The sequence below is a fragment of the Durio zibethinus genome, chromosome 4 (assembly GCF_047325235.1).
Source record: "Durio zibethinus cultivar Kanyao isolate XHJ-2024 chromosome 4, ASM4732523v1, whole genome shotgun sequence".
Lineage (NCBI taxonomy): Eukaryota > Viridiplantae > Streptophyta > Magnoliopsida > Malvales > Malvaceae > Durio > Durio zibethinus.
The window spans coordinates 9,274,400-9,296,318 of NC_143165.1; the positions used below are offsets into that span (position 1 = coordinate 9,274,400).

At 35.7% G+C, this 21,919-nt stretch overlaps 1 protein-coding gene across 2 annotated transcripts; it reads right to left on the reverse strand.

Moving 5' to 3' along the window:
* Window positions 1–2,216: 2,216 nt before the first annotated feature.
* Window positions 2,217–17,064, reverse strand: LOC111289084 (E3 ubiquitin-protein ligase UPL1-like). Of its 2 annotated transcripts, none has more exons than XM_022879938.2 (16): window positions 16,702–17,064; window positions 15,646–15,741; window positions 15,360–15,566; window positions 7,174–15,123; window positions 6,692–7,009; window positions 6,241–6,442; window positions 5,886–6,160; window positions 5,460–5,755; window positions 4,180–5,308; window positions 3,937–4,083; window positions 3,733–3,813; window positions 3,407–3,632; window positions 3,180–3,319; window positions 2,995–3,101; window positions 2,717–2,881; window positions 2,217–2,542 (listed from the first exon to the last, which is right to left on the reverse strand). In XM_022879938.2, the coding sequence occupies exons 1-15, from the start codon at window positions 16,732–16,734 to the stop codon at window positions 2,779–2,781; spliced, it is 11,310 nt and encodes a 3,769-aa protein (XP_022735673.2). In that variant the 5' UTR covers window positions 16,735–17,064; the 3' UTR covers window positions 2,217–2,542; window positions 2,717–2,778. The 2 variants fall into 2 exon arrangements, with proteins under 2 accessions (XP_022735673.2, XP_022735674.2); XM_022879939.2 differs by having other exon boundaries at window positions 7,174–15,120; window positions 16,702–16,869.
* Window positions 17,065–21,919: the final 4,855 nt, after the last annotated feature.

The following is a 21,919-nucleotide window of genomic DNA, read 5'->3' on the forward strand; positions in this document are numbered from 1 at the left end:
TTTGTATGTAACTATATAACTTATATTTGCTTTTATATAAGCACAATTTGCAATGTACAAAATTGAAAGTACTCCTTACATTGACATCATGGTAATATTGTTCATTTTTGCAATACTCAACTTAGAATTAATTGATAATATATTATTTTTTATATAAAATTTCAAGATATTTTAAATTTAATTGATATTACATATTTATTTAATTGATATTCTAAATTTCGCTCCATTCCATTAGCTTCTGTAGTTATTATTATAAATATTTAGTAAAAAAATAGATTCATCTACTAATTAATTAATTTAGAAAAATGTTTTCCATCCCTTGGAAATTCATGTAACAAGATTTTAAATACATGGTCCCAACTCCCAAATAGCATCTTTTAATTATTACAAGCTTTTTAAGACAACTAATTAATAATTGTGGAGTCTGTCATGAATGGTTTATTGGGCCAACCCGTTTACTTGCCCCAAACCGCGTTATCACCATGTGTAAAAGCTTGATTTTACTTTCTTTGAACAGCTATATGGCTATTTATTATAATGCTAGTGTCCGAAAAGGAACACATGTAACCCAAGTGAGGATACATGTGATCAAACATTTGCATCAGGCTTCTGTTTTAGAGACCTGATCATATATAGAGAGAAAAAGAAGAAGAAGCAAAGATATCTATGGAAAGGTTAGGTCACCCGTATCCATAAGAGACGGTATCTAACAAGTTTGAGGTTTAAATCCTAGTGTCTGCAACCTTTATCTTATTCACGATCTCTTTTGCATCAAAAAATTTCATGGGAACAAAGCAAGACTTGAATCAAAAAGCTGTTTACGAAGATTCAGGATCGTCGAAAATGAAGGTACTGATGACAATTTTTTTATTTTTAAAACTGTTAGGATTTGAATTCGAGTTATGCAAATTAAAAGCCCAGCACCATACCAACAGGCTGTACAGCCGGTGATGCATGCTATGGCTTATTGATGCATAAAAATCACAAAACTGATGATGTTTTGTTATGTTATATTGTGCAGGGCAAAGAAGAAAGCAGTGATGAGGAAGAAGAGGTGGGAAAGTGGAGCAAAGAAGCGTCAGAGAAGAGAAAGACAAGTCAGAGGAAAAAGGTTGAAGCCATTGAATATAAATCTGAACAATTCCAGCAAAATATTTAGCCTGTGAAGCTTGTTATATATTTGGTGGTCCTGAATAACGAAGTTCACCTGTAATATTTTTTTATTCTTTAATTGCGGCTTTTTATATATAAAAAAAAATTAGTGGTTCCATTATTAACCAAAAAAAAAAAAATTTAAGAAGTGTTAGGAATGGCCAACCTGGAGAAATTTCAAGTGAGGGAAAATTTCAGAACAATTTTTATTAAAAAATTAAATTAAATTCTCTCAAAGTACAGGGAAACCGATGCAATTTGACAACTTCAGCTGGCCGGCTTCCTCCATTTTCCACAGACTACGTTTCACATTTCTTCATTTTCCACAGGCTCCGTGTTAGGCTCCGCGTTTACTTGTGTAGCCAATTTGCAATCACTGGAACTACTTGTAGAAATGTAAATTACTTAGTGAGTTATTTGACTGATCTCGATTGTTGTCAAATTGAGTTCGATTGAAATTAGATTATCGTCTAAGTTAAAAGTTTAAATTAATCATGTAATGAGTTAGTTAAATTTTAATAATTTAATACTCAATTCGAAAAGTTTTATAATCTTAATTGAATTTAAAAAAATTTTTAATATATTTAATAATAAATGAGTAATAAAAATATAATATTTATATCAATATTTATAATTTTATTTACATTTAATAATTTAAAATATGACAAAAAACGATACAAATAAGATAATTTAAAATTTTAACTAAAATCATAAATAAATTTAATAAAATAAAAAAATATATTTAATATTTTCAAATCATAAATTATACATAATAAGATACGAATTATCAAATCTAATTTATTAAATTTATTGAGCTTAAGAGCTAGAACGATTCTATTAAATTATGAGCTAAACTCAAGTACTAAGAAATGAATTTCAAGTTGTGCTTCTAACCTCAATCGAATATGACTCAAACCGAAGAATATATCATCTCAATTCGGCTCAATTGCACCTAGCTGTAGCATTTCTGTTACCGATTTGAATGAAGCTTTCTAACAATGATTTCTAAGAACATTAAAACTTAACTGGAAATTTAAGGCATCCGAAAATACAGGGAGGGATGATTTAATATAAAACAATCACTAGCTTATTATATATGAACTAAGCAATAGTTGACGACATGCGCCAATCCAAAAAGACAATTGGCCATGTGAGCATTTTTCAAGAATTAGAAAGGAAAAAAACTAATATTAACAATAAAACCATCTTCATGTGCTTCCTCAATCACTTGACACAGCAAAAACTACTAAAATAATACTCATTTTCCTCTGCATTGTTGCTCAGAATCTTGCTGCTAATCCAATTCTATGCATCTTTTTGGGTATCTCAAATCCAATTTTGACCCTTTTCCTTGCATTATTACATCTTCGTCGGCGAAATCCATAAGCTTCTGCAAATGGAAACAGAAAATGAACATAAGATCAGTAATCAGATTCATAATAGACATACACTATCTAACTGAGAAAATGAACATAAGGCTACTGGATCAAATGACAAAGACGTTGAGAAAAAGATGGCTTTTCCGGATGAAATGAAAATTGGATGAAAGGGATCTTATACTGACATATACAATGTAGATCTGTAGATGGCGTTGCAGGGACAACAACTTCATAATACTAACTTCGTTTAACCAAAGCCAAATCCTTCACTAGCTTCGTGGATAGCTAGCAGCAAACGTTGCCGAAGCTGTTCCTTGGAGGAATACTCGGGAAGATCTAGCTGGTTAAAGCTGGAGAGCAAAAATTAAAGGTTAAAAATAAATGAAAAGCAAATAAATTATAACTCCTAAGTAGAGAAAAATGAGGAAGAATTTCAATAGGGCAGACAAGAATTATTCTTCACCATGTATGTGCAGAAGGCAGCCGCTCAGGAGCTCCATATGACTTGTGAATCTGAAACCTTTGTGGACCAGAGATACCCTGCAATGCCTTAAAACCCTCCAATGGCACCTGAACACGCCCAACAGAATAGATAAGGATGTCAACCAACAAGACCCCAGAACATTTAATATAATCAATAAAAATTACCTTTGATGTTCCAGTGACAAACTGGAGCAGCCTTGCCATGTCCTCTTTATTAAAAGCTTTAACAACTTCCCAAAACCATTGAATAACAGGAGATGCAGCTGTGTAGCCAGAATACTCAGTGTTGGCCTTTAGATCATCCACTGCAAAATTACAATATTGTTAAGATGCAAAAAGAATCACAGGCAAACTCAATGACAAGTAAAAAAGCATAAGAATGGTAAGCTTACAATCAATTTCAGGAAGTCCACTGATTAGTAACTCAAGCTCTTTATCATTAAAAATTGAAATAAGTTCCCGTGGCACCAATTCGTTAAATCCCTCAAGGAAGGAATGGATTTGAGGACGGATAGCATTTGTCAAGATATGATCAGCAACAAGGTCTACATACTCATGTTTTGTTTCTTCAGTAACTCTGATATTTCTTCCTCCAGGTTTAAGCTCATAATCGGTAACCTTTTCCAAGCAAAAAATCACAACAATTTTGAAAATATGTGAGATATAACAAGAAAAGAAAATTCTTGGAAAAATATTTCATCATACAGCATTTACATACCTCGGTTTTTTCATAAAGTATGTGCTTTTCCTCATCAGCATCCATGCTGAAAGTCAGGTCAGGTATGTCACTCACATCGTTCTGGAATAAATAAGATCATTAAGAAAGAATGATGGATTAGTTCTTCATATGGACTCGCTGTAATGAACTATGTCAGAAGTCAGCTAAAAGAACCAGGGAAAGAAATTGCTTAATTAAACCAACCTCGAGCATCCACTTCAGATTCTTGTAATAATCAGGATCAACTGCCTCTATATCATGGTAAGTCACCTTAACACCAAGTATGTGCTTGTAAAAGGATCGAGTAAAATAAACATCCAAAAGTTGACCATCAAATAGTGCCTTTGCAACCTGCATTTGTGATTCACAGAATGAGAAAAATAAGAATAAAACTAATGCAAATCATGATAAACACCCAACTCAGAACTTAACAGCCCATTGACTTACAACACGGCCAACAAATTTGAAGTAAGAAAGATGCTCAGTCTGGTAAACAGAATTGGGATTTGGCTGGAATGTTGCATTGCTCCCCACAGTAGTAAAAAGTAATGCTCCTTTGTCAAATATAACCCTTGACAGCAACTGATACCATTCTCTTGTCAGACCACCAGCATCAATACCCTCTTCACCTTGAAACTGCACGTTCAAACGACCCTTTAAATCCTGAGTTGGCCGCATTCGTAACTGATTGTAAGAGTCTTCCAAAACATATGCCCGCCGCACACTTATTCGCAGTGTGCCAGCAAGGTGCTGTTCTTGCTGTTGTCTTATTCTTGAACAGAAATATGCTCTCTTGTTATCAAAATCGATCAATCTTGGAGCTTTCAGCAACATAGACACTGATTTTTCTAACAAGCCAGGATTCTGCCTAACAAAAGCATTCAGAAGTCGGCGATGCTTCTCGGCAAACCTTGCAAATGTGACAGAACCGTCAAGATTCTTCTGAGAATCCCCACTGCACTTAGAGGATAAGGAAGCAAAACACTCAGCCGACTCTTTTACTTCTCGTGCAGTCACATTTACGAGATCTTGCTGCATGATAGAATGATTTGCATGTAGCTTTTCACACAAAACAAAGAAAGCCTCAATGAAAGGAAGGAGTCTCTGAGTCCCGGGAGGAAGTGGTGATGATGAGGATGTTCCCTGTACATGCTCCCCAACGTTTATGTTAGATACAGTTGGACAGAGTGAGCGATGAGCCAGCTGTGCCTCAGTCATGCCAATGCAATTACTCAACTCTTCCCACAATGGCTCTAATGATGCATTTAATTTCACCATGGTAGCTTGCTCTTCCTGTTCTCCATCACCATCCTGTGGTGTATCATCACCAACATCAGTTGAAGTGAGTGAGCTAAGCACTTGTAACAGACGTAGAATAGCAGCTCCAACCATGGAACCTGCACTCAGACCCAGCATCTGTGTATTCCTCAGTGTCACAAGCTCATTAACAGCCGAACTACTCAAACTATTAGCTAATTCTGAAAGCTCTGACGCAAAGAACTTGCGATGGGTCACAGCAACTGAGGCCAACTTCTTCAGCACCTCACCAGCTAACATATAAACTTTATCTGACAGCCTGAACAAAAATATTAGAAAAGGTCAGCAGTGAAAAGAAGATAAAAAGATTTTCCAGGGGAAACATGGGAAAAAAAAAGAACGTGGAGTTAAAATCACAACTACTATAAGTAACTTTCAACACATCCTAGATAAGAATCAGAAAATAATACCCCTCACGACCAAGAAGACGGCACAAATTGCGCAAATCAGTCTCTGGCAGCTGCAAGAAAATATTATACAAATCCACATTTCTATAGCCATTGGATGCAGAGGATTCAGCATTGGTCCGTTTATCCTCCTGATTAGACTCTGGCTCTGATAAAGGATGGTCCTTATGAACATCACCAGAAGCTTCATTTGTGAGCAGGTTATGGGTATTTGTATTATCAACAGCCAGATTAGAGAGTGACCAGTTTTCTAATTTTGATGCTGCAGTGTAGACAACTACTTTAAGCAAGCCCACAACCTGCACCATTAAAAACCATATTAAAATAAATCGAAGAATAAAGGATATTATATCAATATCCAAAAGGAGTAATAGCCAAAACTAATGCATCCAAGCTGTTTAGAAGAGCAATTCATTAGAAGAGTACTACCTGCTCGAGATGGGCAGTGCCACGCAAAGACGGCGGGCAATTCAAGAGCTTGAGAAATAATATTACAGGAACATCCCCTTCCCAAGAATTTCCAAAGGGTTTTGATGCATCTCCATCCATAATTTTCTCTTTGCCTTTATCTTTCTTGGTTTCTGAGTTTTTTTCTGAAAGAATTGAAGGATCATAGTGGAACAACATATTTGCAACAGCAGAGTGATTTGTAGCCAAATAAGTCAAAGTCTCTAGAACTTGACGTAGAACAAGAGGTGGAAGACCTATTGCAACATGCAAAATCAAAGGTAAGACACAGGAAACAAATGCAGAAAGAAGCAATTACATCAGATGAAAGCATTACCGTCGAACAACTGTGACCGGCCATAAACAACATTTGACTGGCAACCATAAAGCCTTAGGGAATTTATTCTTGACAAACCATTGCTTGAGACTTCAGTTTCAGATCTAATCATATCAAGCAAGAGCTTTACCAAAGTTGCCCTTGTAACACTATGTGCACAAAGATTTAACAGAAGCCTTTGCAGAAGGCCTTTCCCAAGGGGCTACAAACAGATATATAAACAAAAACCAATATGTTAGAAATGTACAAGAGTTTTCAAAATTTTCACTAATTATTTGGACAAACTACATTACAACACCACCATAGTCTTTCCCGGACTAAAACTGAATATTGCATTTCAAGCATCAGATTGATGTTAAAAGTTGTCAGTCTACAACCACTTTGGCAAATTGGTCAGAGTCAGCAAGCCTTGCTTGTCCATTGAACCATGAAAATTAGTAAATAACAGTACCTGTGCTAGTCGTAGAAGGCGAATCAACGCTTTCAAAGAATTTGCATTCAGAAGAGGCTCCCCTTCAATTTCCTTCACTTTTAAGCTATCTGAAAGGGTAGAGCCCGGCCTTCGACCTATTGTAACTCCAACACCCCTGTCCATCATAGTCTGCCTATCCAAACCCAAACCATTCCTCCGATTATTTAGCCTGTGGCTACCTCCAAAAAGACTACGTGCCTGGTAATGACTCATTGCTCTGTCCCTAAGCATTTGAGCTTCAGCAAGTAATGAAGAAGGTAATGCTGACAAAACTGCTTCCGAAGAAGTCAAAAGCACCTGGAAAAAAGGCTAGAAAGAGTTATTATAGTTCAGTTATAAAGAAGGTGAAAAGTTTCTTTTTTTTTTTTTGGATAATTAAAATATTTTGTAATTGGTGAGATTTGAACCTTTGACCTTTCAAAGTTGCATTAAAGACCTTCAGAAAAGTTTATATTACAAACCTCTTCACGCAGATCAGCAGGGAAGGTGGCAATGATCGAAGCATTATCCATGTTCACAGGTTGACCCTCAGCTAGCTGTGCAACTCTCTGTGCTCTTTGCTGTGCTAACACTTCCGCTTGAATGTCTGGTGGAAGTGCAGCTAAAAACTCAGGATCAATATCATCTGCTGAAGGTGGCACATAAGTTGGAGGTTGAGCAGATTGAGCATGTTGGGAAGCCAAAACTTCTGCCCGTAGATCTTCAGGTAGTGCCTCCAAGAAGGTAGGATCAATGGCATTAGCACCAGGACCCTCATTATTAACACTAGTTTGTTCAACCTGATTAGCATCCTGAGCATCTAGCGTGTTTTGTCGAGAAGCTGGCTCCTCTGCACCAATTTCAGGAGTAATGGATTGTTCAGTTTGGTTCCCTTCAGCATGAGTTGAATTCATGTCGACATCAATACTTTCATGAAATGAAGACGCATTAGAATCACCTGGGTTACACATCTCCAAACCAGAACCTGCTAAAACATGATTACCTGCCTGACCATCTGCTCCTAACAATCCGTCAGCACCCATGGCCTGTAACGACAGATTTTCAGGTACACCAGAATCCCCCAAAGCCAAATTAACCATTTCAGAAACTCGCTCTACTTGATCAGCAGCAGTGTCATTCCCTTCCCCAATTTCCATGTTACCACGCTCATCTGGTGCACTGTTCAAAGAAATCGGCTGAGTTAATATCCCTTCATGTTCCTGAATAGATTCAGCTATATCACCAACGTCAGGCTGAGGATTGAGCTGCTCATGGCATGAAACACTTTCAACCATTGGATTAAGTTCATGTGAAACTTCATTAACATTTTCTTGCTGCTGATTTTCATTTAGCTGATTGCTGGCATTTTCTCCCTCTACCACAGTCTTGCAATCATTTGATGCAGGAGCATCTGATGGTTGCGTCTCCTGTATTCCAGAATATTGTGACTGCCTTTCTGCAAAATTATTGGTTGGACCTGAACTGCACAAATGAGATATAAACTGTTCCTCTACTGCCTGTGCAATTGCTGCAGCTTGAGCACATGCTTGTGGCTGACCGTCATCGGTCCACCGTCCATCACCAGGCCCCCTTCTCCCTGTCAAATGCAATGAGTCCATGCCTACAGAATAATCCGTCAAAGGTGGGGGTGCTGCACTGCCCAATCGATCACCAAACAGACTACTTGGTGTATGATCATATCGCAGAACAGGAGCATCAAACATGTAGAAATGAGTAACATCAAAACTCCCAGATGAGAGAGCTTCGAAATCCCTGGATGGATTCCCACCTGATGACCGCATTGAGCTTAAATCCCCTGACTGGGATGGTCTTGACAGAAGAGGATGTTGAAAGCCATTTACTTCTGTAGCAGTACGCTCAAAGGAAGACCTACCATTAGATCGCCTGCGTTCAAAACCTACAGGCCTATGAAGACCATAAAGATCATCCACATTCACGCCTTCAAAAGGCTCAGCAGCAACATCAATCAAACCACTTGCAGCTCCCGGATGACCGAGTACCTGCAAATGATCTAACCCATCAAAGGCTTCCCTCCACCTTACCTCTATAACACGATGCTCATGAAAGTCATCATCTTCTTCATCAATCGTGTCATCATTATAGTCATCTCCCAAACCAGTATCATCATGGTCCTCCATATCAGTATCAGCTAAAGACATCATTCCAGCACCATCTTCTGCTATATCATCATCCTCATCCTCCCCCTCATCATCATCCTCATCATCCTCCCCATCATCTGCCATGTCGTCATCATCATCACCCATATCATCATCTGCCCTATTCTCCACTCGGAATGTCATCTCAATTTCGTCGGGATTGTGTAACACACCTCCTTCCATTTCTTCACGCATGAAATCCATCCCCAGTTCCATGGGTCTATTGCTAGCTGCTGTCTCCTCCACTTCAACTCTCATATCTTGCTCGATAGAATCATTTGGGTTTGTGTGGTGATTGCCTTCACTTTGTGAAGTTCCTTCATGTTGCTGTTGTTCAGTCTCCTCCGCATCTACAACTACTTGTTCACCACCCCCATTCCGATTGTGCTCTATTGCCTCAGCAGCAGATAGAGTTACCTGATCAGCATGTCTTCCGTTTGTAGACAATGACTTCTTCTTGTTGGACCCTTCAGACTTGAAAACCTGCTCATTCGCATTAGCAGCCCTAGTCAGGCTTTCCAAAGCCCTGAGGATCAGATTTACAGTTTTGGGTGCATCAGGATGATCCAAATCAATCACTTCAAGAACGTTGGTTAGACACTGAACCACTCCTCCTTCAATCATGCTTCTTGCTATATCTGGTGAGAAGCCTGTACCAGGTAAGTTGCTCGATGACGAATTCTTCGACAAAATTGAATATGTCAAATCAGCAAAAGCAAAAACCCTTTTATCAGGCACCAATGAGCTATTCATTGAATTGCTCTCCAAACTTGAGAAAGAAGATAAGGCTTTCACAAGTTCATTAATCACCCTTTTACGGCCTTCACTAGAACGACCACATAGAACCACCAGAAACCATGAAGCTTTTTCTGACAACTTGTCCCTCCATTCATCAGGTCCTGTAGACTTATTAACAGACTGTGGGAGCAACCTATGTGAAATATGATAAAGAATGCCAAGGCTTCCAGATCTATCTGATTGATTAGAAGCACGAAGTTGACCCATTTCTGAATCCTTTTTCAATATGACACCAACCGCATGCACATACATTAAAAGAATATCACTCAGCAACTTAAGGACAAAAGTCACCTGAGCAAGTTGTGCAGATCTCTCAGTTTCAGACTCCATTTTCCTTGTTTCTTCAACCTTTGACTTACCCTTCACCTTGCTTACAGGTTCATCAATCTCCATTGAAGTTAAGTCAGTTGCACTATCTTCCAGGCCTTTGGCAGAAGGATGTTTCAAAACTATTTCGAGAAGCTGATCAATCACTTGAGCAAGACTGGCTGGAATCCTTTTGTGGCCTCTTGAACATCTACCTGTTCCGTCATTTACCTTATTCTCAGGAATTCGCACAGATTCATTTGAAGAAAATCCAAGTTCAGCACCAGAAGGCTTCAATTTGTCCTTATCTTTCTCCTTTTCCTTCAATAGAACTACAAAGGGCCTTCCCCCTGATGACTCCAACTGACAAACTGCAGCCGCAGCTTTCATAAAAACTACAGGATCTCTACAGATAACAGGTGCCATTAATGTTAAAAATTCCCGAGGTGAAACACGGCCGGCATGCCTGCTTCCACTCAAATTCTGCCTAATCTCCAACTCAATAGCAGTTTGCAAAGTCTGAGGATCTTCAAGGAGATGTCTGATAATGGCAGATGCAACAGTATCATAACCAGGGAAAAAACAATTTCTTGGAAGACTAAAAAGAGCAGCCAAGCCTCCATTCTCAAGAAAGTGCAAAGCTAGAGCATGTGATTTTGTTAAGCGAGCACATAACTGCAGAACAGCCTGCATGACCATCGCTGGAACATGCTGTCTGATTAGGTCGCAAGCAACAAGCAGCAACTTATGACTCTCTTCTATAGTCAAGTAACCAGTAGATTTACCCAATATTTTCTCAAATGTAGTTATAGAGTCTTTCTCATTCACATCTGAAGTTGATTTTTTCTCTGTCATTGATTCCGGAACTGACAAGGAAGCATGCTCCCCGGATGAGTGAGGTTGAGATACTGTCTGAGTACCCTCCACCGTCTCAGAAAATATTCTTGGACGAGACTGCAACATGTTATCCAAGATCAACAGTAATGCACTAATACATTTTGGCGCCACGATTTCATTCCCCAACTCATTTTTAGCCTTGAAGTTCATCAAGATATCAATAGAAGCAGGTACTATGCCATTCTGGGCAGCAATTTCACGTGTATTTCCATCCTCAGAAAGAAGCAGTGCTACAACATGAGATATCGTACACAAAGTAGTGGAATCTTTGGAAAAATCCAATGGACAGAGCCTCAGCTGCTGAATAAGAAAAGAGAGCACTCTTGGACGGTCTTCTCCTTTGTTACGATTACAAAGTGTTACAAGCAAGTCTGTCAGTGAAAATGCCATGTTATCACTACTCTGAAACAACTTCACAGATGCACTGAGGATATCATCAATTGGAGGTTCTGCAGGCCGGCCTTCTTCTGTCATCACATCCATTGGCTTGTCAACAACATCAACTTTGGATGTCTCTGATGAATTTCCAAGTGATAAAGCAAGCGCACGAGCTAGTTCATCATCCTCTTGCACAGGATCCTCAGCATGACTAATCAGCCACTCCATGGCCATTTCAACACTATTTGTTTCAACTCGTCTCAGTGCTTCCTCTGCCCTAGCCCTTGAAAAACCCATCTCAACAATGGTGGCTATGGTACCTTCATCAGGTGGTGGGGGCATGAAATGTTGGTTTGTACTTCCTGTCATGCCACTGCGATTTCGTTTCACATCTCCAACACCTGAATATACATGCATGACGATTGAAACAACAGAAGCCACAAAACCAGGACTACAATTAGGAAACAAAGGATGGTTCCAGATAGGTAGAATCACATCCAGAACATGACACTGCAGCATGCGCACAAAGGTTTCTGGGTCCCTTGGAACAGGGAAAAGCCCAATTGACAAACCAGCAGCAACTGGCTGAACAAGCAGCTGAGTCTGGGATGTAGAATTCCCAAACAGAAGTAATGTAGAATTAACAAAATACTCAAGCACACGGCAGTAGCATTGTAATGTATCAAGTAACCATGTACTGTGTGAGAATTTAGTTGCTTCACCTGCCTTCTCATCTTCAATACCTGGTGTAGGGATAGAGTATGGTATTGTCCACAATAACTGACTAGTAGCTTCAAAGGTGGTAAGTAGTTCCTTAAAGGTTCCATGGACATAAAAATTATTAATCATTGCTGCATAGCATGTACGCCGCCTGCTGTCAAATGACAGTGCTCCCATGTCATCAACAACTTTTCCAAGGTAGCGACACTTGACTGAAAGGGACATATTAAGTCCTGAAGATGAAGAAAACCCAGAGAAATCCAATGCCTCAAGAAATATTTTAGCCAGAGCCACACCAAGGGTCTTTGAAGCCGAATTTAATGATCCTGCATCTGCTCTACGACGGTTTGGTGAGGTAAACCCCTTGACAAGAGCTGTGAAAAAGGATCGTAACGTGAAAGCAAGCTTGTTAAGAATTTCTATAATTAGAAGATCAGGACTTTTTGTTTTCAAATCCAGGAGAGATGGCATCTCTGGTAAATTGTGAGAAGCTTCAAAATCAACATTTAAAGCATCCAAGTGTCGACCATTCCTTCCACCCCTTAAACGGGACAAACCATGTCTACTGCGACGGTGCAAACTTTCACCAGAACGAACAAGTGAAAGATACTCTCGTTCAGCACCCCACAAAGACTGAGAACCGTTTCTAATAGAAACTGGATTCATGTATCTCACAGCTGGAATACCGGTATCATCATCACTTTCTCTTCCAGCAGCAGCATTTGATGTACCTGTATCCGTACTCTCACTTTCTTGATCAGCATTCCGCTTCTCATTAGCCACGGAATCATTAGACAAAGAAATTTGCCATATTATTTCCCTATATGCCCTCCCAAGATCTTTCAATACATCAGCATCTGCAGTGCTCAATTCAGAGACAACACTAGTAGTGCCCTTCAAAAGAAAATTGGAGAGAGACAATATACCATCAAGACTAGAAAGAGATCTCAAAACCTTAGTCTGGTTTCCCGGTTCAACAGTAGCTAGCTTAGTTTCCCCAACTGAAGCCAACAGTTCATTTGTTGACTTCAGATGTTCTCTCAGGAATGAACAAACTGCCTGAGCCAGAGATGCAGAATGCTGAAGCGAAAAGTTCTTGAAGGCAACAGAAATGCTCTGTCCAACTGATGCTGAAAGAGGCATTAAAGGCAAGGTAAACAACTGTAGGACAGCATCGATCCCTTTCTTTTCAACAAACAAACGGCAGGTATCAGCATTCTGAAGAATGTTTTCAAGAAGACGGCCCACATTGCTTATACATTCTGGAAGAAACAATTCAATATTCGCCAAAGAAGGATCAGAAGAGGGCTCAGCCGTCTGCTCTGAACTCTCAATCCTTGAAGTTTCCCTGTCATCTCGATGAATCAAATTCCTCTCTTCAGCATCAGTTTCCATGGGTACCGGGGCAGACGATTCAGCAACAAAGTAAGAATTGTCAACCCCAGATCCAATTCCCACTATGACATATAAGATCTCAATCACCATATCCACTCCAAGCGCACGCAATGAAGAAGCATGCCGCATAAGTTCATCCAAGCCACTTGACAAGGAACCAGGAGTATCCCCAGTAAGAGAACGTGAATATGTTCTAGAAGTAAATATTTTGACGAAGCACCTCAAAGCATTGCGATCTCTTACAGCCTGAAGACCGTTAGGATTAAGACACAGGGCATCCAAACACTGAGGTATGCATGTTATGGCTTCCGCAGAGCAGAGAACACCATCCAATATAGCATCTAGGAAGGCAGATGGAAGACCAGCTGCATCTAGGACAGGAAAGCAGTTAGGATCCTTGTGTATTAGTTCACTCATGACGGTTGCAGCAAGAGCAAATACACCCCCACCAAAATCTTTTGCTCGTTTAAATATGATGCACAAGCATGGTGGCAACAAACTCTCCTCAGATCCATAAAGACGAGCAGTGTTTCCAGGGGCATATGTTCCAAGAGATATAGCACGTAATAAATATTTCATGAGCAGCCGACGGTGATAGGAAACTAATGCTTCAGAATATAATGGCTGCATGTGGTCAAGATCAGTTGAAGCACCTGCAGCTCCTTGTGGACTCCTCCCACTACAGTCAGGATTTTCAATTTGTTGCTTTGGACTGTTTTCAACATAAGAAACTTCAAGTTTCAAGCGAGAGATTGTATCATCTAAACCACCCAAGTCTCTGAACAATGCAGCAGCAGCAGAATTAATATACTCCATGAAGGCTTCTAGAATATTGACAGCTGTACTAACCAAATGCAGATGCTGCGGATCAGTATCTTTAAGCAGAGGTAGAAGTGTAGGGATAAAATCTGCTTCACGCATGGCCGAGCAACGTGATGATGAGGAAACCAAAACATAGACAAGAGATAGCAAACCCTCAACAAACACAACAGAGCACTTTGAGGTATTGCTAATAACAGAATCAACAGCTTTCTGTGTGAGGCTGGATAGAATGCCGCGGTGTCCACCAGATGTGACCGCAGTCAATACAGTCGGTTGGCGGGACCGGTCTTGACAAAGAGCAACCAGAGAAAGCACACATAAAATTCGAATCTTCTCAGGAATTGCATCTTCATAGCTCAGTAAAGTAACTAACTCATTGACAAACTCAGGCTCGTTCTTAAAGAAAGAAAGTAGGTCATCAGCATTACTGCATGCCTGAACAAGAACAATGAAGGCATACAAGCAAATGCGTGTATACTGCTGCTGAGTTGTAAAAGAGCCAAAAGCCCTTGCAAATCGCAATCTTGACAATAAAGAAAATCTTAAATTGGTGGGTACCTTATACTCACCAACTAATTTATTCAAGAGCTCCAAATCAGTCTCTGGATGAGTGTTGATATTAGGTAAATGAATAACTTGTAAACCTCGGGTTGACTGTTCTGAGGCAGAGAACTCATTCGATGAATAGAACTCAAAATGAAGAGTACACCCTAAGTCATAAGCAACTTTATCACATTCATTCTGTACAGCACATGCAAGCAATCCTAGACCCTCTTCTTTTCCCCCCCAACCTTGTGCAAGAGCAAATAACTTGGAATTTAGAGACGCATCTCTGATAGAGTACTTTCCAATTGTTTTCTTCAAGAAAGCAGCAAAAGTTTGCAAGCAAGCCTCAATGACATCAGCATCTGTAGATGCAAGCAAGGATGAAAGATGCTGCTGCAAATTGCAAGGAACCAAAAACAAGAAAATTAAGAAGAGAGGAGATAAAGAAGTAAAAATGATTGGCATGTTTATAGCCTCAAAGTAATTAATATGCCTGATCTCTCACTTGGAAAGAAAAGCAAAAAGATACCCAAGATTGTAAAGTATACAGATTTACTAATATATTTTTTGAAAAAATAAAATCTAGTACATAATGTAAGATAGCAGGATTTCTAAGACCAAAAAAGTACCTCATAGGAGCTATAAAAATGCTTATTTGGGCAGTTTTCCAAGACTATTCTTATAACACGAAGAATTTGAAGAACTGCTTCCCTTGGGAAAGGAGGATCAGATCCCAAAAAATTATCCTCAACCTGCAAATCTTTTCTTGATTTTATATGCTTATCAAAAAATGTATCAAAATGGTTAAAAAGCTCAACCCAATGATGAAAATCCCCCTGCATCAATAACAGCAAATTGTAAATAACTGCAGTACAGAAACTAAAACAATTTATCAAATAAAGGTTATAAAGGCACCTTATCAAACTCCCAAACAAAATGTTTTAGGGGTTCCTCTATATTCTCAAGCGGCACAGAAGTGACGCTATTGATGAAGGATCTGATTTTGGGAGGCTGATACCAGTCAAAAAGAAAAACAGTTACTTTAGTTTTAGGCATCAACATATTCCTGGATATTCATATCCTACCAACATAAACAGAAGCCAGATTGGCAAATCAAAAGAGACAGAAAACAAAGAAAAATACAGACAGTAATTAGGAAAACAAACCAATGGCAATACCTCAACAGCCTAAAAAGTTCATTAACTGCTTTCTAGAAGGGAAAGAAATAAGCATACCACAATGGAACCAAGTTTTGTTTCCATAGCTCTCTAAACATATAATCTCAAGCCTCCTCATAAAACCATTGCCAATAAAAATAGATTGCCCACCTTTCAACAACCAACCCTCTTAGCCAAGTAGATGCAACTTATACAACCAAAAGAGAATAAAACCTGTTAAGAGATCATCCTATATGCACATCAGCTACATTTGGCAAGCCCCACCACAGCCTACTGCTTGGGCACAAACCTAAGACTTACATGTATCTCCAGGCTTTTTGCAAACAACAGACAGAACTATGTTGCCACAAATGTAAGAAACTTATTTTCTTCAAATTACTAAAATGACACCACATTCAGAATTCAAGTAAACAATGCCCCACCATGTTGCCAATAAAATGTCAAAAAGAGAAGGTCAATTTTATTTTGACTTAGTTACTTATTTGATACCATAATTCTATTTGGGTTTTTCAAAACTGGAAGTCTGCTTCAAACCCCAAATGAGTTCAAAAGCCCTATCAATCAAATTTCAAAGTAAATATTAAGTTCATCTCAAAACTTTGCCACTAGTAACAAACTCCAACCAATCAAAAACGTAAAGAAATAAAATAAAAATAAAATATTTTACCTTGATCAATAAAAAAGAAATAAAAATTCAAACTTCACAGCATTTAAACAGCTTAAAAAACACCAAAAAAATATAAACAAACTAAAAATACAATCAAATTGAAAAAATGAACAATATTTTACTTACCAATTCTAAAGACCTCCTCCGCTTGAGCTTCATATTGAGCAAAATCGGCACATCTCACAAATTAAAAGTTACGATTTTGAGAATCGATCAACACTCAAGGCAATCGGGAATTGATCGAAGAGTTGAAAATGTTAGAAATTAAAGAAAAAGTTAGGGCTTTTTCCTTAATTATCACTGTTAAAATATTGGGATCAAAGAAGGATCCTAAAATTGGGAAGGCAAAAAGTGGGACTGACAATTAGAAGGGAATTTGGGGAAAAAGCTATGATTTTGGGATCGGAAATTAGGGTTTCTGATAAGATCAAAGAAAGAGAAAGAAAAGAAAAGAGAGAGAGAGAAGTGTGGGAGAATTGTGTTAAACTTGAGAAGATAAAAAAGAGTGTCCTGTAAATATTTATATGAAAAAGTTGAGATATTGCTTGAAGAAAATGAAAAGGAAAATATTTTTTTTTAATTTCTTTTATTTATTTTTTTAATTTCTTTGTACATTTTTTTAAATAAGTTTTAATTTTTGACATCTCAAAAAAAATAAATACCACAATGACATTACAAAGAAAAATAATACCCCACTATTCAATTTGAATTATTATATTTATTTAATAATTTTTTATAGTTCATTTTATTAATCTATTTTAATTTTCTAATTTCAAGGAAATTTTTGTATAATAAAATAGTTTTAAGACATATAATTATTGTTTTGAACTCTAAAAATTTTTTAAATTTTATTTAGTATATTTTATTTTGAATCAATTCAAATAAATTTATATTGTGGAACCTAATAAGTTTTTCAAAATTATTTTTATAATTTTTTAATAATTTTTTCTCCTTTTTATATTTTTGAGAATGATAGTTGCATTTGTTTGGATTAATTGCATCATTCCTTTGCAATTTGTTTGTAGCTTTCATTGTTCATTTTTTTTCTTTTACTTGAAACAAATTAATTAAATTCTAGTTATCCTTTTGTCCGATTTAAATTCCCTTCTTTAAACTATAAAAAATTTTAGATAATTGACTTGATAATTGTAGATTTAATAACATGATATGATATTAAAATAATATTAAAAAAATAAAAAAGTGATACAATTTAAAATTTTGTTAAAAATTATATATATATATATTTGATAAAAATAAAAATATATATTTTATATTTGACATGTTAAAATAAATTATAATATGATAATTTTATATTATATATATTTAATATAAAATAAATACGATATAAATATATAAATTATTATATCTATATTATATTTATAACATCTAACAGTTTTTTTTTGCCAATTTTTGAAATCTATTTACTTAAGATTAAAATTTGACTAATTGTAAATTTTGATTGAAAAATAAATAAATAATAGGAAAATAAAGCCATGATTTTTCAATAACAAATTGAAAATATCAGTATTAGTAGGTGAAACAAGGTGCTGTTATTTTCACTGAGATTAAAAAAAAAAAAGTTAGGGAGTAATCACAAAGATTAATTCGAGACGATGTCACCTTTAGGGGTCCCATGGCAATGGGGAAAAGAGGAACAATCATGTGCTTTTGTGGAAAACTTAGTAGAGAAGTTAAAAAGTTCTAGCTTAACACTTAAGTCCTCAATTCAACTTTATTTTTTTTATTATTTTAATATCCAAAATATTATTTTATACAAATATGTATATATACAAAATAATTTAAATTTTAAATGATATGATTTATAATAATTTTATATTTATAAAAAATTTATGATTAAATATTTAGATTTTATTTTTTAAAAATATTTTACACCGTTAATTAATATTATTAATCAAAATATCGATATAATAAATATTAATTAATAAAAATATATCATCTATCGTGATATTATTTTTTACTACATTAAGCTTCTATTAATAAAAATAATATTTAAAAATATTTAAAAGAAACAAAATTTAACTATTTAATCATGAAAAGTAATATAATTTAAAAGTTAAATCATAGGTTAATTACTTAAACCCTAATTTCACATCAGAATAATTTAAAATTTTGTTATCATATATATATATAAAGATTTAAATATAAACTTATGAAATGTCTTTTGTGAAATAAAATTATGAGATCTTCGAGCTAAAATAAACAATACTTCGCAAGTAAGATGTAGTATTTACAAATTATATCAAAATGATTACCTGTCAGATAAAAGTTAAATGCTATGTTGTAAAAGTCACTTCTAAAATCTTATAAGAGTTAAGTGATACACGGTGGGGACTTCTGCTAGAATTATAATTTTTAATGTGATCTTATAATTTGTATATATTTTATGTTAAACTTTTGATATGATTTAATAGATTTATATATTTTATGTTATATTTGATAGGGATATCAAATTTTTTCAGGAAAAATTTGTGAGATTTCAATTTCACATCACCATAATCTGAAAATTTATTATGATATATATATATAAAGAAATCTAAACTCAAATTTATAAAAAAAAAATTTATGAGATAAAATCATTAAATTTTTGAATTAAAATAAATAATATCTCACAAATTAAATATAAATCTTATTCTAACCTACATATAAACATTAAGTACCAATTAAAAAAAGTTGGCATCTATTTTATTATTTTATATTTTATGGATGAAAAGTATTGGCGTCTCTTTTTATGTATAAAAAATGACTAAAAAGTCATCTAAAAGGTGTCAAAGGAAGCCCTAATGGTGTCATGGCTGAAGTGGCATTTTGGAAAATTATAATAGAAAAAAATGAAACTTTGGAGTATGAATTTTACTATGAATAACAGAAAATTTATTGTGTATTCTTTTTCTTTATATTTTAATCTCATTTGTTTTTCTCTATGAAATTTTGGGGGCAGATGAGGAATATAAGAGGAGGAATAAAAATTGATGGATTAGCCAACATTTAATTTATTTTGTAATTTATTGATAAAATATTAAATTTTAATTTTAATAATTATGATTCGAATATTTTAAAAATTATTATATTCAATATCTTTTTCCTTTCACGTTGAGAAAGATAAAAAAAAACTTAAACAGCAATTAAAGTAAATATTATTTTTTGAATGTAAAATTTAGTTTCATTGATTTATATAAGTTTTTTTTAAGATATAATAGTTTGAAGTTTAAATCTTAATATTTTTTTTTTATTTTTGAGCTATGATTATAAATATAATTGAGCTGAATCGAATTAATATATTATCATGCTCGAATATTACTAAAAAGTTAAAAGTTCAAAACTTGATTAGAATTTTAATTTTTATGTTTGAACTTGACTTATTACTTAATTGAGCTATTTGAGTTTGGTTTGATAAACTCGATTTAGTTCGATAAAATTATAAATATTGACATTAAATATTAAATATTTTTATTATTTATTTATTTATATAATATATTAAAAATAAAACTTTATTACATTTGTAAATTTCTTAAGTCAAGTATTAAGTTATTCAAACTCAATTTGATTCATTACTCGAATAATTTAAAATTTAAATTTAAAATCAACTCAATAATAAATGAGTTAAATTAAAATTTTCTCAAATCAAACATAAATAATTTATGAACAATTTGGCTTATTTACACCTTTAGCTATGATCACTTTGTAAAATAAAAAGCAAAAATTATTCCTTTCTTCTGGTCTACTTCATTCTTGAAACTTGATTCAATGAATATGATTATAACAGGACATGCATGCATAGGAATTGACATTTTTATGTTTCCTGTTTCTCCTTCTAGACTTTGACCCTTCCTAAGATGAACTGGTATCAGGAAACACAGGTTTAAGCCTATAGGATATATATCAGGTGACGTTTAATAAGGGTGTGCTCGAGTAAAAGATAATACAGTGAGAACCTTTTGAATCAAAATTTATTATTCGAAATTTAGTTCTTGAATTTTAATTTTTAAATTTGAGCTTAATTTAAAATAAAAATTAAATTATTTGATTCAAGTATTAAAATATTTAAATTTAATTAATTTGATAAATCAAATTATTCAAATTAAACTTAACAATAATCAAATAAAATTTAAATTTTATCTAAACTGAATCTGAATAATTTATTAACATTAGTGTATCATTTATAGTCTAAATGTCTGCCAAGACAAATCTAAATGATCAAATAGAGCATGACTTTCATGGCTGCTACCTGTTTATTACTTTAAAAACAATCTGATCATGGCATGGACTCTTAGAGGTCAAAAGTAAAATAAATAGAAGCTGAAGAAACAAGGCACAGCATCAGCCTACAGACAATAAAATCCTGGGAATGGCCGATTGAGAACACAAGTGTAATACATAGGAGTGGAGTAACTTTTTGTACGTAACCATTCGTATATTTGTATTATGTTTATATAATATAAAATATATTTAAAATATAAAAAATTATCATGTTAAAGTTATGTCGATATATTAAATATAAAATATAAATTTTTTTTGTTAAATTTATATATGTGTTTAACAAGAAATATATAAAAATTTAATAAAATTAAAAAATATATTTTATATAATATAAATCATGAGATATAATTTTCATTTAAAATTCTATATTTTCAAACAAAGTCGCCTAATGGGCAGGTCCAATTCCTAGTTTGTTTCCATCTATTTAGAATCACCACTTTAGGATTAAACTGAGCCCAATGATCATGGCGACGCCGAGCTTGGACAAAGAACATTTTTGGCAATTGTCACTGAAACAAGGCCCAATCCAGACTAGCCCAGTCTACGCTTTGGAGCTTCGGACAAGCTCTGTGTCACGGACCTAAGGGGGAGTCCTGAATCCCACATCGAACATAATAGGAGGGTCCCTGGGGTATAAAAGGGTTCACACCATCTTCGCCTTGAGAGGCGCCTTTTGTAGGACAAAACCGTGAGGCTAAGGGGGCCAGAGCGGACAATACCTCACAAGGGTGTGAACCGTGGCGAGAAGGCTGATCTGGGACGCCGGAAGGGTGAATGCCCGGGTCCCGGAGCCGCGCGGGTTCGGAGCTTGAGTCTCGACCCGTGACAAGTGGTATCAGAGCCAGCCCTAAACCGTTCGATCCACGCCGAGCGCCTCGAGGGAGGTAGGCAGGGTGGCCGGCCTCCGTGACGAGGGCGTCACGAGGTTGGGTGCGGGAGAATGTCACGGACCTAAGGGGGAGTCCTGAATCCCACATCGAACATAATAGGAGGGTCCCTGGGGTATAAAAGGGTTCACACCATCTTCGCCTTGAGAGGCGCCTTTTGTAGGACAAAACCGTGAGGC